The sequence below is a fragment of the Phascolarctos cinereus genome, unplaced genomic scaffold (assembly GCF_003287225.1).
Source record: "Phascolarctos cinereus isolate Bilbo 61053 unplaced genomic scaffold, phaCin_HiC Scaffold_3;HRSCAF=262, whole genome shotgun sequence".
Classification (NCBI taxonomy): domain Eukaryota; kingdom Metazoa; phylum Chordata; class Mammalia; order Diprotodontia; family Phascolarctidae; genus Phascolarctos; species Phascolarctos cinereus.
The window spans coordinates 117,872,421-117,887,940 of record NW_027555736.1 but is presented as its reverse complement, the minus strand read 5'-3'; the positions used below and the strand labels follow the sequence as shown (position 1 = coordinate 117,887,940).

At 40.2% G+C, this 15,520-nt stretch overlaps 1 protein-coding gene across 1 annotated transcript in view; it reads right to left on the bottom strand.

The window, feature by feature from the left end:
• The window catches only part of RASGRF1 (Ras protein specific guanine nucleotide releasing factor 1), a 206,792-nt gene extending 197,713 nt beyond the window's left edge, over positions 1–9,079 (bottom strand). Inside the window, exon 1 of the mRNA XM_020965608.2 lies at positions 8,804–9,079. Within this exon, the coding sequence (XP_020821267.1) occupies positions 8,804–9,079 (276 nt within the window). The remainder of the gene's footprint in view (positions 1–8,803) is intronic.
• Positions 9,080–15,520: the final 6,441 nt, after the last annotated feature.

The window sequence follows — 15,520 nt, the reverse complement described above, 5'->3', positions numbered from 1 at the left end:
CAACCTTTGTTTGAATTCTTCCAGTGGTGGGGAACCAACTATCTCCTAAGGCAGCCTGTTCTACTTTTAGATAACACCAATTACCAGAAGGTTTTTCTTTTCATCAATCTTACATTTTCTCTATTGTAACTTCTGTCCTTTAGTGACACTTCTTTGCCATCCTTTCATTACTTCTTGGTTCCATTCTCTCTCCTTTCTGATTCATCTTTCACTCAGCTGCTGAGGTCTGTGCCATGTCACTTGCTCAAATACCTGTCAATAACTCCCTATTGGTTTTAGACCAGGAGTTCTTAACTTTGTGTGTATGTGTGTCCTGAATGCCTTTGGCAGTCTGGTGAAGCCTATAGCTTTTGCTCAGAATAGTGTTTTTAAATGCATAAAATAAAATGAATAGGATTACAAAGGAAACCAACTACACTGAAATACACTTGTCAATTTTTTTTAAAAAGTTTAGACATACTAGGTTAAGGATCCCTGCTTAAACTAAAATCAAACCACCCAGCCTGACATTTAAAGGAAGGCTGCCATGGTCTGGCTCCGATCTATTTTTCCAGCTATATTTCACATTTCTTCCCTCTATATGCTCTACATTTCAGCCAAACTGGACTAGCTACTCCCCATCTTGGCATTTCAATCCCCCCAACTTCTACTTCATTCAGTTGCATAAACCATCCTTTCAGGTGTAGAATGCACTTACTAATTTCATATTCTCATAATCCTTAACTTCATCAAGGACTTTCTGGTGCTGTCTCCTCTATAGAGCCTTCCCTGACTTCCTCAGCTATTAATGTTGTCCTTCCTCAAGTTCACTTTGTAGTTACTTAGCTGGGTACCCATTGAATATAAGCTCCGTGAGCATAGGGACTATTACATTTTTGTTGTTCCATATCCAGCAACTAGCATAGGGAGTCTTTAATTTTGTATTTCCAACCCTAGTGTTTAGCACAGTGCTTAGAACATAATAATCCTTAATAATTTTTTTGTTAATTCATTCATTCATTTGACATACCTTGTGAATTTTAGGTACTCAATAACTATTTGCTGATTTAATGTTTTCTTTAGAGAACTCATAGAACATTAAAAATGTGTTAAAGTCCTATTTGGCCTTGGGAACAATTTTTACTTTTCAAAACGTAATTCAATTTTGATATTCTAATAATCCTTAAGGCAGACAACATTATTGGAGGAAAATATCATCAGTTTGATGGCAATAGTGTCAATATAAACTGGGAGTCTGTGAATGTCCTGACTATTAATGTGTACCAAATAGAATGGAAGAACACTGTTTTTTAGTTCCAAGCAATTGAATGATCATAGCATCAGTTCTGAAGAAATGAGTTGATACGGCTACAGAAGAACGATTCTGTCAAAAGTCAGTTTATCCAGCTGTTGTGTATAAACTCAGTCTCTGTGACATGTAACTTACCTAAGATCTAATGTTTCAACTTTTATTTCTATTGATTTTGGAGATTGAACCTTTGAAATTGAGTTTTAACCTGGGTTTCTAATTGTGGTGAGATCTTGTTAACCAGTGGTACACTGTGTCCCCCAAATAATACCAAGAACTGAATAAACTAGGGATCAAGTTTATGCAAGCACCTTAAAAATGCCATTGTTTTCACATTAACTTCATCAACCAAATTTATTTAGAACTTTTTTTTCCTCATTCTCTACCTCCTCCCATTTTAGAGAAGAGGAAACTGAAGTTTAGAAGAGAGAAGCTATGTGCCCAAGTAAATAATAAATACATAGTAAATAAATGACAGAGCAGGACTCCATCCAGAGTCTCTCACTGCTTTCGTTGTTGTTCAGTTGTTTTGCAGTCATGTTCAATGATTCATGACCCCATTTTTGCCGTTTTCTCAGCAAAGATACTGGTTGGTGTAGTTTGCCAGTTCTGCCTCCAGCTCATTTTACAAATAAGAAAACTAAGGCAAACTGGGTTAATTGACTTGCCCAGGGTCACAAAGCTAAGACAATGCTTTCCCCATTTCACTGCAAAGTCTCCTTTCTCTTCTAGGAGAGCCGAGCTATATTGAGTTTTTCCACTTATAACAAATACTGCAAACTAGAAGTAAGTAGCACAAAATGTCCCTTCATTTGGGGGTGGGTGGAAACTACTTCATGGTGGGACAAATAGAGACCTTAGGACACCAGTGCAAGGCTGCTTCTAGGCAGAGGGGTGGGATCAGGGCAGGGGAAGGCAGAAGCTCATAGAACTTATGTGCTTCCTATATATTAACTATTTTTGCTAAATGTTAAACTCTGTTGTTTCTCGACTGCTAAAAGCCTTCAGCTGCTCTCAGCGTCCTGGGGGAAAAGTTATGGTTTTCCTGACCTTAGAATGGCTCTGGGCAGGACAGTCGAATTCCAGACCCAGCTCTGGCACTAACATTTATCACCCTATGTGAGTCCCTTACCCTTACTGGTCTCAGTCTCCTCATCTGTAAAGTTAGCAGGTGGGCTTGGTCATTTTTAACACCTCTTTTAACTCTAAAAATTCTGTGATCGTAGCTAGTTGACTCCAACAAAAAGCTTCATGAAAACATTTTGACATTGGTCACGTACTTAGAGTATCTTTTGTCTCTGCATCTCAAATGCTACTTAATTAACATCAGTGGGCTAAATTCTGTTCTTGGCTATTTACATGAAAGAGAGGAGGGGAAGCTTAATTTAGGCAGGAGCTCAAAACTCCCATAGACCGGGGGAGAAACAGTATCAGACAGAAGGTAGGACACACTATAGGTTGCTCTTATCCCTAAGATTCTTGGTATTCAAAATATACAAGCTCTCGATCTTCCAGAAATAAAGGATACACTTAAAAGGAACAACTTCTTCATCATTTCATCTACTGTTAATTTCTCTCCTCCTTAATTAATCTAGGGAGGAAATAATATACATTCATTCATTTTAAAAAGTGCTACTGTCTACAGAGCACTGTGATGAGTGCTGGGATTGATTCAAAGTTTACATGTTAGTTATATTTGTCCTCATGTAGCTTACAGCCTGGGAAATGAATAAAACACAAACACAAAATAACTTAATACTCAATATCATATGACAAGTTTCTTCGAGAGTTGTAAAACAAAGTGCTATATGAGATCCAAGAGAGAAAGTCATTACTGACTAGGGGATCACAGAAGGTTTCATGGAGGTGGTGACATTTGAGTTTGTCTTTAAAAGATGAGTAAGAATTCAGTGGGCAAATAAAGGATGGCAGGAACTCCAAGGGAAATAGCATGAGTAAAGGTATGGAAGTGGGAGAGTGTAGCATATGGTCAGAAAGTAGAGAGTAGTTTAGTTTGAATGAAGCATTGATAACCTGGATGGCAGCAATATGAAACGAATCTAGAAAGGTAGGGCTTAGAATGCTAAGAAAAAGAATTTGAATATTACTTGGTAAGTAATAGGGAGCTATTGAAGTTTTTTGAGCACCCTCTGGGTGACATGACCAGACCTATACATGAGAAAAATTGTTTCAGCAGTAACATGAAGGCTGGATCAGATCAGAAAGTGAGTGGAGGCAGGAACATATGCTGCAAAAATGATAAAAATTTGGTGATATTATACTTCCTCCTTGCAAGGTTAAGTTAGTATTGTTGGCTGGAATTAAAATTTCAAAGGTCTCTATTGCCTCCTTATTCATAGTTGAAGACACTTATATTTAGCAAGGGACAGCTAAATGACACAGTGGATAGTGTGCTGGGCCTGGAGTCAGAAAAACTCATCTTGAGTTCAAATCTGGCCTCAGACACTTATTAACTGTGTGACCTTGGGCAAGTCACTTAACCCTATTTACCTCAGTTTCCTTATCTGTAAAATGAACCAGAGAAGGAGATGGCAAGCTGCTACAGCATCTTTGCAAAGAAAACCCCAAATGGGGTCGTGAAGAGTCAGATATGACTGAGCAACAACAACATATTTAGCATAACTTGAATTCCTTTGACTATAGATAGGCATTTTCCATTCAACACACACACACACACACACACACACACACACACACACTTCCTTTGACAGCTAGAAAATACTACATAAAAGTACATAGTAGGTTAAATCAGATCTTTTGTTATTGCAATTGTATAGGTTCCATCACTACTGCCTCCAAGAATGAGTCACTTATCAGACGGATTCTTTACTTTACAAAAGGTCTCACTACAAGATTCCTTCCAATAGTAAGTTCCTGATGTATATTTAAAATATTATTCAATTTATAAAAGACTGATTTATATGTAACTTTTCATTAATCTCTTATGTAGAATGAGGTCAACTTGCTCCAATGGATATAGGACTCTATATTAATTATTTTCTCCTCTTTATCACTTTCATATTTTTGAGGTTGAGATAGCAAATTCTATGTACTATCTGGAAATAAATTGTTAAAGACTAAGGTGCGTAGTCACAAATGCGGTGGCAGGAATTGAAGTGTTAAAGGTCAATTTGTGGCATATTTACTTGGTATCTACTCTTCAGGTTACAACATGTCATGTTGTAGGCTGATTAGGAAGGGGTACGAGTGAATATTTTTTTAGGAAGAAATACAGAAACAAGATGAAGTAGCTGCACATGAGTAAAATTAAGCATTTCACACAAAAATATATTTCAAAGATATGATTACATCTAATACAGGCATACAAATGAGTGTCTCAAATTTTCCAGGCCACACATTTTCTTATACATTGGCCTATACCCTCCTCAGAGGCACATAAAGAGTGAAACCAATAAAATCAGTATTCCATGCCAGTTGCCTGGCTTGAGTTATTCATTTCACTGAATAATTAACTTTCCCTTTGGGGTCTCAGAATTATTGTTTAATACATTAAAGAGAGTTCAACATTAATAGCAGAACTGTCCGTAGGGAATACTCTATGCAGAGATTACCTTGGGTCCCATGCTTTGGGACAAGGGCCCAGTGACAAAGACAGAAAAAGGCAGACAGTGTGGATTGGGCTGGGGGATGGGGAAAGCAGCATTGCTAATTGGTACTGAGAAACCTGAGGCTCATATAATAAATAATCACCAAGGTAAAAGGGTGGGCCTGCCTATCCCTCCTTCCATTGTGACTTTTTCCCTTTTAAGGCTGCCCTTGGTGTTCATCTGAGCTGATTTTTGTCACATTATGGTTAATCTCTTTTTGTTCAGAATTCTATGGCAATTTGGGTTTATATTTTTATTTTACTAGTGCTGTTTATTAATCTGTTGAAAGGCCATGGTTGTTACCGTGTTACATTTCAGACCTTCAAAGAGGATAATCCCTATTGAGAGGAACTCCAGACCTAAATATCCTGGAGTAAGCATCACCTTCATTAACTGTTTGTGAATTTATCATGTAAGAGATGATTGCAGTGGAATATAAGCTCCTTGAGGGCAGGAGCTTTGTCTTTGCATCTCTGACATAGGCCTTACACATAGTAAGTGCTTAATAAATGTTTGTTGAATGGAATTGGTTTGCAAATAGTCAATCTGGTTTGGTTATTTTAACAGTAGTCATATGATTAAAAGAGTAAGGTCATTTTCAGAGTAGAACATGTTTTGCAGCAAAGCAAACCACTCCAGTTTTCCATTTTGTGTTGTCTGAACTCCTCTTGTTCAGATGGCCTTTTCTTGTAACATTTTCCTTTGCTAACAGACCCAGGTAGGTTATATGGCTGTCATTAAAATAAAGGTTTAAAAACCAAATTTGAATCTATTAGTCAAATGAGTAGTGTCTAGTAAGCAATAGGGGTTGAGGGGCAAGGACTAACGTAGCCTTATTTTCAGGGAAAAGGACTGAGTTAGGAAATAAGTTTCAGGTCTTCAGTTCTCTGAAGTCTTTGACCATCATGTTTTTAGCTCAGTTTGAACCAATCTGCATGCACCCTCCCCTCCCCCCGCATCTGTGTTGGGTTAATCAGAAGTGCCTGGTGTTTTAGGACAAGGCTCTGGGATATTTGGGGTGAATCCATATCTCTAGACCAATCCACCAGTCAGCAGATAATTCCACAAGTGCCCAGTTGTGGTTTCATCCCTGCCTTGCCCTACTATGCCTTCCAAAACACTATGCTGTGCTTCAACAAGGAAAATAAGGTGTATCTTATCACTTCAATCCAAGTATATGCAATGGCTAGGATCATAATATCATAGCACCTGGAACTGGAAAGAACCTTAGAGATCATACAATAACATTTTACTGATGAGGAAACTGAGGCACAAAAGCATTGTCACACAATGGCAGATTAGGGATTTGAACTCAGCTTCCCTAGCTCCAAATTTAGTGCTCTTTTAAAGCTGTCTCTTAAGACCTTACCAGTTTTCAGTTTCTTCCACAGCCTTATCAAATGAGCAAAATCTGGGCAGCCTGATACTTCGTTATACTAGACAAGCACCACCAAGCTTTTGGAATGGACTTTTTTTTGGCATCACCTCATTTTTAAGCTCAAATCGGTGGAGTTTTGTGGAAAGAAAACTGGACTGGAGCAGAGGACAGCTAAGGGCTAATCCACTGCTGTTTCTAACAAAATGCCACGGGCCAAATCTCTTCACTTTTCTGGGCCTCAGTTGATAAATTCAGAAGAATGAAGATTTAGAGCCGGAAGGGACCTTTTCGTACAACTCTCTCACTTTTTAGAAGCAACTCAGAGCGTTCGGTGACTTGGCCAAGCCCACACATGTAGTGACAAGTCTAGATCTAACCCTGGTACCGAGGGCAACTCCACTGCTATTTCCAATTAAGCCATGCTACGGCCTCATCTTGTGAAAAGGGGCAGAATAAGCTATCAGCTTTAAGGTCCTTCCAGTTTCTAATTCTGAGGCAAATCAATTCACACAATGGACTGGTGTATTTTGGAGGAGATTTTTTTATAGTACACTGAGTGGGTAAAAATATTAATTGGCATTTTCCCTCCCACCATTTAATATTAACATCAATAGTTTTAGAGATCCATATAGCACCACGAAGTAAAAGTGACAAACTCTCCCCCACCTCATAATATTCACTTCAACCCTATCTCAAAGTTGGAATCGGGATTAATTATAGCCAGCTGACATACCCAAGCGGGGAGGGCTCAGGAAAAAAACGCGTGGGGTCCTAAGGAAACTAGACACTCAGAAGTGATTCTCATATAACCTGTCAACGAACCAGAGGCGGAGGTGGGGAAAGAACGCAGATGACGAAGAGTTAGGTAAGGTCCAGTGAATCTGAGACATGAAAGGAGCAGTCATCATCAGCCAAGATGTGTTTTTCAGGGCACGGGTGCTCTCAGTCAGTTGTGTGGAACCCAGCCCAACCCCCATAGCTGAAGCTTGGGGAAGTTACAAGCAAATAAAGGGCTGAAGACAGAGGACGAGTAATTGAGGTGGCTAGGGAAAACAGAAGGGGAAGGGGAAGGGAAAGGGGAGTGCGTGCGTGTGTACGTGTGTGCGTGTGTGTGTGTTTGTGTTTAGGGTTCAAGTCTTTCCCCTTGGCCTGGCGCTCTCCTCTGGAGCGCTCGCACCCAATCCCCCGCCCTGGTTGTGCCCATTAACCATGCAGCTCAGGGAAGGCGAGGGCAGCAGCGGCGGCATCGGTAGCGGTAGCAGGAGGAGGGGTTTGTGCCCGCGGCGGGCAGGTTCCGCTGCAGCACAGCCTCTTTGGCGCGGTGTCCATCTGAGGGCACTGTCGGGTAGCAAGGAGCTGACTAATTAAAGCCCGCTGATGTCTCAGTAGGAAGAGAGACAGAGGACAGAGGTGGGGGTGGGGGATAGCTACTGTCCACTGCTCACCTCAACTTCCCTGGACCTAAAGGACTGACCCTCAAACACCTTGCATACTTCGCTTCAGCGGTTTAGCCTTAGTGAGCTGCGTTAGTGCCTTAGGAGCTCGCCTCTGGGCAACGGCCCTCCCTGACCTATCCCTTGCCTGGGACTCTTATCGTAGTCCAGTCTTGTTTCTGCCTAGCTCACTGCGGGGCGGGAAAGCTCCCTTCATGGTAACACTCAGGATGCGCGGAGTCCCACGTCGCGATCAGGCTGTTCCCCAGCACTCCCCCCCCTCCCAGCCCCGCTCGTTATGGGCTATAACCTTCCCCCCCCCCAAACCAAACCAAACCAAAACCAAATCTGTCTCCCAGTCCACCTCCCCTCTCCCTCACTTCCCTCCATCGTGGTCTGTGCTTGGGAGAGCCAGGGAACCCCGCTGACCCGGCAGCACCGGGGCTGCGGTATCAGTGTGGGGTGCGGGTGGGAGAGTGGAGGCGAGAGGAATAGCACTATTCTAGGCTCAGTCCTCTGCGCAAGAGGCACAGTCCAGATTCGGCATCTCCAGCTTCCGCTCTCAGGCGCTCCGGGGGAGGAGGGGGTTTCTTCTTTGCTCTTCCTCTTCTCCTATCCTTCAAATCACTTCTAACCCCTCAAGCACCGGTTTTAAGGGTCTGAGAAGAAAAGTCAGAATAGAAATGTTTCCCTCTCTCCCAGAAATTAGGAGAGGAGGTCCCCTGCAGTCTCTCTCTGTGTCACTTCTTTCCCTCCCCAACCAGTGGAGAAGTCAACACCTGTCTTCTCTTTGGCTGCAGGGTGAGGGGAGGAAGTGAAGGAGTAGGGTGAAGGTGGAAGATTCTTTCCTTCTTCAGCCAACAGATTGGGGGAAGGGGGCTAAAGTTAAAGTGCTTTGGGCGCACCTCCCCGCTGTAAAGAAGCCTTTGCCCCTGTAATATTAGACGCGCGTGTTTGTACATGTATGAAATCGCTCTGCGCTCGGGACCTGCAAGCCCCTCAGGTCCCTCACAGAGGTACGCATCCCCACTCTTTCCGCATCCCCCTCCTGCTTTGCACCCCTGAGTTCCTTTACCTGTTTCTCTAGCGATTCCTTTCCTGAGAGGGATGGCTTGGGAGACGGTGCCCGGTCACACACGCAGCCTTCCAACAGGTACAATCCCGAGGGTCTGGAACTGGAGTCATTCTCAAAGTAGAAGAGAAGGTTTTGCAGCAAAGCGAACCACTTCGTTTGCCATTTTGTGTTATCTGAGCTTCTCTTGCTCAGATAACCTCTTCTTGTGCCATCTTTCTTTGCCAACAGCCCCAGGTAGGTTACATGGCCATCATTCAACCGTATTCCTTTCTGCATTGTGTTCAGAAGCCAACAAGATCCAGGATTCTTACATTTTCTCAGACTAAGACCTAGGGAAACACTCACTAACTGACAAGCAGGAGCCTAACCATCTGCCTCTCTCTCTCTCTCTCTCTCTCTCTCTCTCTCTCTCTCTCTCTCTCTCTCTCTCTCTCTCTCTCTCTCTCTCTCCTTTCTTTCTCTCTCCTTTTCTTTTCTCCTAGACCAATATTTACAATTCAGGATATAATGCTTTGCTTCAGCTTCCTGAATCCAGATGTGATATTCCCAGCCAAAGCATTTCTTCCGCAGAGCCACGTTCAATGGAGAATTTGCCTTAGGCTTTCCAGTCGGCTGGAAAATCTGATAGATTCTAGAGCTTTGGATCCAGCCAAGAGGAGAGTCATGTGATGTGGATCCCTCGAAGAGCCAGTTTCAGTACCACGGACAGATACACGCTCTCAGCCTTAACAGTACAGCAACGAGGTTTTTTTTTTTAAAAGCAATATGTATATGTATAAGTATATGTATAAGTATAGGTATAGGTACATACATATGCACACATACATAGATACGTACGTGTGTGTACATATGCATATACATATGTGTGTGTGTGTGTGTAAACCTCCTCCATTCTCCTCCCCACAATTTACAAAGGGTATTTAAAAAGAAACTCAAATTTAAGTGCTGGACTATATGGGAACTCATTCAATAATCAACCTTAGGAGTAATTTTCACTTTAATATTTCTGTCTTATCAATGCTCACAGTGCACTTGGGTTAAGTTTCAGTTTTTATTCTCTCCTTCGATATATACATATATTTGCAGTACTTTTTCTAATTCAAGGTGAAGGGGATATGTGTGAAAAATAGCTCAAATAATCTTTGGGACCTCAATATTTATGTGAGGAAAAGAAGTATCACCTAATCCACTGGGGTGGGGGTAGGGTCACAGCAGTTATTAAGACAATTCCTATTCATAGCTCCATCAGTGACCTGAGAAAAGCAAGGAGCCCACTAGAGTGGTTGGCTTTCCTTTTTTTATGTTGCCATAATTAGCTAGCTCATCCTTACAATCACACTGAGGTCTGGCTTGGGAGCCACTGCTGTGAGTTTCTGCAAATACCCACCCGAAATGCCGAAAGGAGGCTTAAAAAGCAGAAGGCTCAGGGAATATGTTAGACTTCAAATAGCAGGAATGGCGCAATGATACCTTAATGATAGATATTCCCTCTTTATTTTTAGATCCCCTCGCCTACACAGTTACAAGGAATTTATCAGAGAACGTCACATTTCCCGCATGCTGCACACACAGAGAAATAACAACGTGCGACAGTAGTTCTGCAGCAGATCTCCCTTTGGCGAGAAAGGCAGATTTTCACAGATCGGTTGCAAAAAGACCAAGGTTTATTTGCAGTCAAGGGAGGCTGCCTCACTGCCATCCAAAAGAAACTGTATTTCTGGATTAAATTGATCTCTGCCCTGTCTCTCCTCACGGCTCCTTTCTCTCCACTCTCCCCCCCCCCCCGCCCCGAAGAAGCTTTATTCCCCCCCCCTTCCCCGGGTATAATTGGTGAATCCGTAGAAATCCATAGGAATTCATCCACTATCCTTAATAGAGATACACGTGCAGGAGGCAGAGAAATCACTTTACTTTCTAAAGTAATACCAGAATCTGATCTAAAAAGCCTCAGGGTATGAGGCATATTCTAAGGGATTTAAAAAAGAAAAAGTAATAACCTCATCATGATTTCTTCTGCCCATTGTCGGTTCTAACACACTATAATACTATTGCTATAATACTGTCTAAGGCCATTCACAGGTCTAAACTCTTTGATTTTGTGCCTCAGATGTAGACTATTTTTTATTGAACTAGAGATGTTAAAGGAGGGGGACAGGGGAGAAAGTTTATTCACTAGTTCCTTGGACATTACATTTAAATACAGAGGATTTGAGTTCAAATTCTGCCTCTGCTACTTATTTTGTATGTGACCATAGCCAAGTCAACAACTTCTTTGGCACTCAGTTTCCTTATCTGTAAAATGAGATTAGACTGGTTGATCTTTAACGTTCTTTACAGCTCTTAATTTCACATAACTATCCTTAATTCTGAACCAGATTTTTCTTCTCTCATGTCTTTATTCTGAAAAAGGACCATTTAAAAATTTGTTTTTTGAATTAGAGATCACATTTTTATAGTACTTTAATGTTTATAAGATAATTTTTTTTTCATGATAGCTCCCTGAGGCAGGTCATGAAGTTCTTCTCATTCTCCTTTTACAGGTGAAAAACTGAGGCCCAAAGATGTTACATGACTTGTCCGAAGTCCTGAAAGTCATACTATCAGATGATCAGTCAAAAGTGGCAGAGCCAGTGTTCAAACCAAGGTCTCCTGCTTACATATTGAATGCTCTTTATATTGCATCATACTCCTTGTCTTTCTATCAGAATGTATTAGGTGTAGAAGGGAAGTTTCAGGAAAGAATAATAACCCGATAAGAAACTATCATGATTCTTGAGTCACAACTAAGTTGGTAGCAAGATGATGCACTTCTCCTACTGTAAGTAAGCATTAGGCCAGAGAACTCTATTTCATATTTCTTTTTCTTTACAATTTAGGGACTTTTCTTCAGCTGGAATGGGAGTGTCACCAGACAAAATTTGCTCCATATTTCCCAACCTTGTACTGCTTCCTATTTGGCTGTACACCAAATTATGCTAGTATCTACAAAATTTTTATCCAATACTGCTCAAATTAACAGCAATAAACCAAAATTTAAAGGATCTGGGTAGTAACATGACATTAAAAAGTTATTCAGGGAATTGGAATGAGATGTAATACTCTACTTTCTAGCGCAGAAAGTTAGAATTTTTCTGTTTTTAAAAATGTAGTGCAGAGTGTTTCACTAGAGGGTTAACATTAAAAAAAGAAAAAGAAAAACAGCATTACCTTGTCAGTTTGATTTTGGGCAATGAGTTTGACAAAAAATTGAATTTTCATGTGGAGGTTTCTCTACAATATCTATAATAGGCAGAAGAAAGGAGGGGTCATTTTACCCCAAACAGTTCATTCCCAGGAAAAATTAGGGGCAATTTTCTGTTTTCATTTGGTCCCTTTCAATGAAATCAAGGCTAGGGGTATAGGATTAAATTGTTTTTGAAAGTTGCCTCAGTCTTGTTGCAAATGTCTGTATTGACTGAATACATGTTTTTAAACTTTAATTGAGTAAATGTGAATTCTAAGGTAGTAGTCTCATATGGCTGTCATTAGCCATATATCATAAAAGTCAAATGCTTGAGTATCTTTTTAAAAAACACATTGATCATTCTGTTCTGAAACATCCTTGCCTTTGAGTTTCATTACCCTTATGAGGAAGTTAATAGATATGAATGTCCAGGTTGAAAGGTCAATAGACATTTCAAAAAGGGACCAACAATGATTTTGGAAGATTTTTCTTCTCCTTAATATTCTATCTCTTTGTTTTTAGGCTCTTGGGAAGCTTGTTTTGGATGATATCAAAGAGTAAGTATTTCCTAGGACTCCTCAGATCTTAGTGCTAGAAATCAAATCATTGGGGATGCCCATCAATTAGGGAATGCCTGAACAAGTTGTGGTATATGAATGTAATGGAATACTATTGTGCTATAAGAAATGATGAGCAGGTGGACTTCAGGAAAACCTCGAAAGACTTATATGAACTGATGCTGAGTGAAATGAGCAGAACCAGGAGAACATTGTACACACTAAGAGCCACACTGTGCAATGACTGACTTTGTTAGATGTGGCTTTTCTCAGCAATGCAAGGATCTAAGACAACTCCAAAAGACTCACGATGGAAAATGCTATCTTCATCCAGAGAAAGAATTATGGAGTCTGAATGCAGATGGAAGCATACCACTTGCTCTCCTTTTCCTTTGTTGTTTTGTTTTACTGCTTCATCCTCATGGTTTCTCTCATTAGTTCTAATTGTTCTTTACACCACGACTAATGGGAAATATACTTAATATGAATGTATAAGTAGAGCCTGTATCAGATTGCACACTCAAAACTCAAAATCTTATAAAAGTGAATGTTGAAAACCAAAAATAAATGAATAAATTATTAAAAAAAGAAATCAAATCATTACTCAAGGAGGAATCAAATCATTATCCAGTTCATTTAGGCTAATTTATGTTAAAATATGAAAACAAAAATATTGGTATGCAGAGTGTTAACCTCTTGCCCCTGTAAAGTTTACTTTAAAAAAATGCCAAAGGCTACAAAATTCAAACAAAAATTTTTAGCTCCAAATTTCCTCCTTGGGAATGGACATAGAAGCCAAGGATAACATTGACTTGAAGTACATAACAAGTTTCAAAATTTTACAGAAGGATGATGGAAAATTATGAGTGATATTGCCTGTCGAAACAAAAAAATTCAACTGAAGGCAAAATAACCCTTCAGAAAGCTTGTGTGAGAACTAGCTAACTATGGGGCCAGCTAGGTGGTACGGTGGATAGAGCACCATTCCTGAAGTCAGGAGTACCTGAGTTCAAATCTAGTCTTAGATCAGAGACTTGACACTTACTAGCTTTGTGACCCTGGGCAAGTTACTTAACTCCAATTGCCTCACCAGAGAGAGAGAGAGAGAGAGAGAGAGAGAGAGAGAGAGAGAGAGAGAGAGAGAGAGAGAGAGAGAGAGAGAGAGAACTAGCTAAACTAGATAATTCTAAGAACATTTGAAAATGAGAGGACAAGAGGATAATGAATAGACAAAATTACAACAGATCTGCTGTCTTCTTAGCTATAGTGGAAAAAGCATATTTGCACTGTACTACCTTAATACCATATTAGTTGGTACTATGTGAGGAAGTGAACACTCAAATGTTAAATGACTTGTCCAGGGTTACACACCCAGTTTGGGGAAGAGATTGGAACTGAACCCAGACCTTTCTAACTCAGAAGCCTTCTCTCTTATCCACCATACCATTCTGTCTTCCACAAAATTTTTATGTGAATGATTTATATTTTCATCATTTATTCATTCAACAAATATTTGTTAAATATCTACTATGTACCAGGTTCTGTGTTAGGTTCTGAGGACACAAAGACAAAAATGAAATAGTCCATGTCCTTGAGGAGCTTACATCCTGGTGGTTGGAAGCAACATGAACATAAGCAAATCAATATAAAATTATATGTAAAGTAAATACCAAGTGATTTCTGGGGGGAGGGCACTAACAGCTGCTGGGATCAAGATTGGACTTGTGTAAGAGGTAGAATTAGATCTGAGTCTTGGGATTTTGCAGATGAAGATTAAGGTGATGACATTCTAGATTTCAGACATGGGAAATCACCTGGGCAAAAGCATAAAGACAGGATATGGAAGGTTGCATACATGGAAGCAACCAATAGGCCACTGTAGCTAGAATATAGAGTGCATGAAGGGGAGTAATATGTAATAGGCCTGGAAAGGCAGTCTGAAGCCAGGTTGTACCAAACAGAGGCATTTGTACTTTATCCTAGAGGATTTCTTTGGCAAAAATATAAGAAGAGAATTATCAGATGGGAGATAGCCTGTTTTAAGTTTTAAGGGGGCTTGCTATGTCCAGTTAATGTTAATATTTATTGGGGAGAAATTCTGGTGAAGCTGCTGGCATGCATCTGTCCTTGTGCCAAAGACTAGGCTTAATTGGGAAGGTAGGAGATAAATGACCTTGACCACAAGATAAAACATATATGGACCAGCTACCAAAGGCTCCTCAAAGGTCCATTGAAGTGTGCAAACTCATTCTGGGTATTTTTTAGGTTACCCTCTTCTGAAAAAATTATGGTATGGTTCACATGTGCAAGAAAAAGGAAAAAGGTTAAAAAAATTATGGTCTAGTGATTATTAGAGAATAGGATTAGGGCTGTAAAGGAACAGCCTCCTGAAAGGACTGGGTCACAGTGGGAGAAACTGAATTCATTAAAAAAACTTTGCATGAATTTAAATATGACTTAAATCTTAGTTTAGGGAAGTGTTTTACTTAGTGAAATCTGCTTCCCTGAGCTTTGCCAGGCTGATATAGACAATGAAGCTTCCTGAGACATCCAATTTAAGTTCTGGTCTCTATATAATAATGCAACCCTAATCCTATGAGATGTGAGATAGAGAGGTTACAACTATAATACCAATTCTAGGAGTAACAGGAATAGTTGGGCTTTTGAAGATCATTTTCTACAGCAGATTATGTCTTCATAGTCATAAAAGTAAATAAAAGATCCTGATGTATTGATTTAAAAAAGTGACTTGGTAGAACAAATTCAAGTTCTTAAAAAATCTCCTCAAATAAGGTAATTACTAGGCATATGTTGAAATCAAATGAGATTCTATGACAGATGCCACCACAGAAACCACTTTGTTCAATGATTTGGTAAATATGGATATCAAGTGAGGCATAGAACAAGGAGATATATGCTTATTTAAGGTGTAGGCCG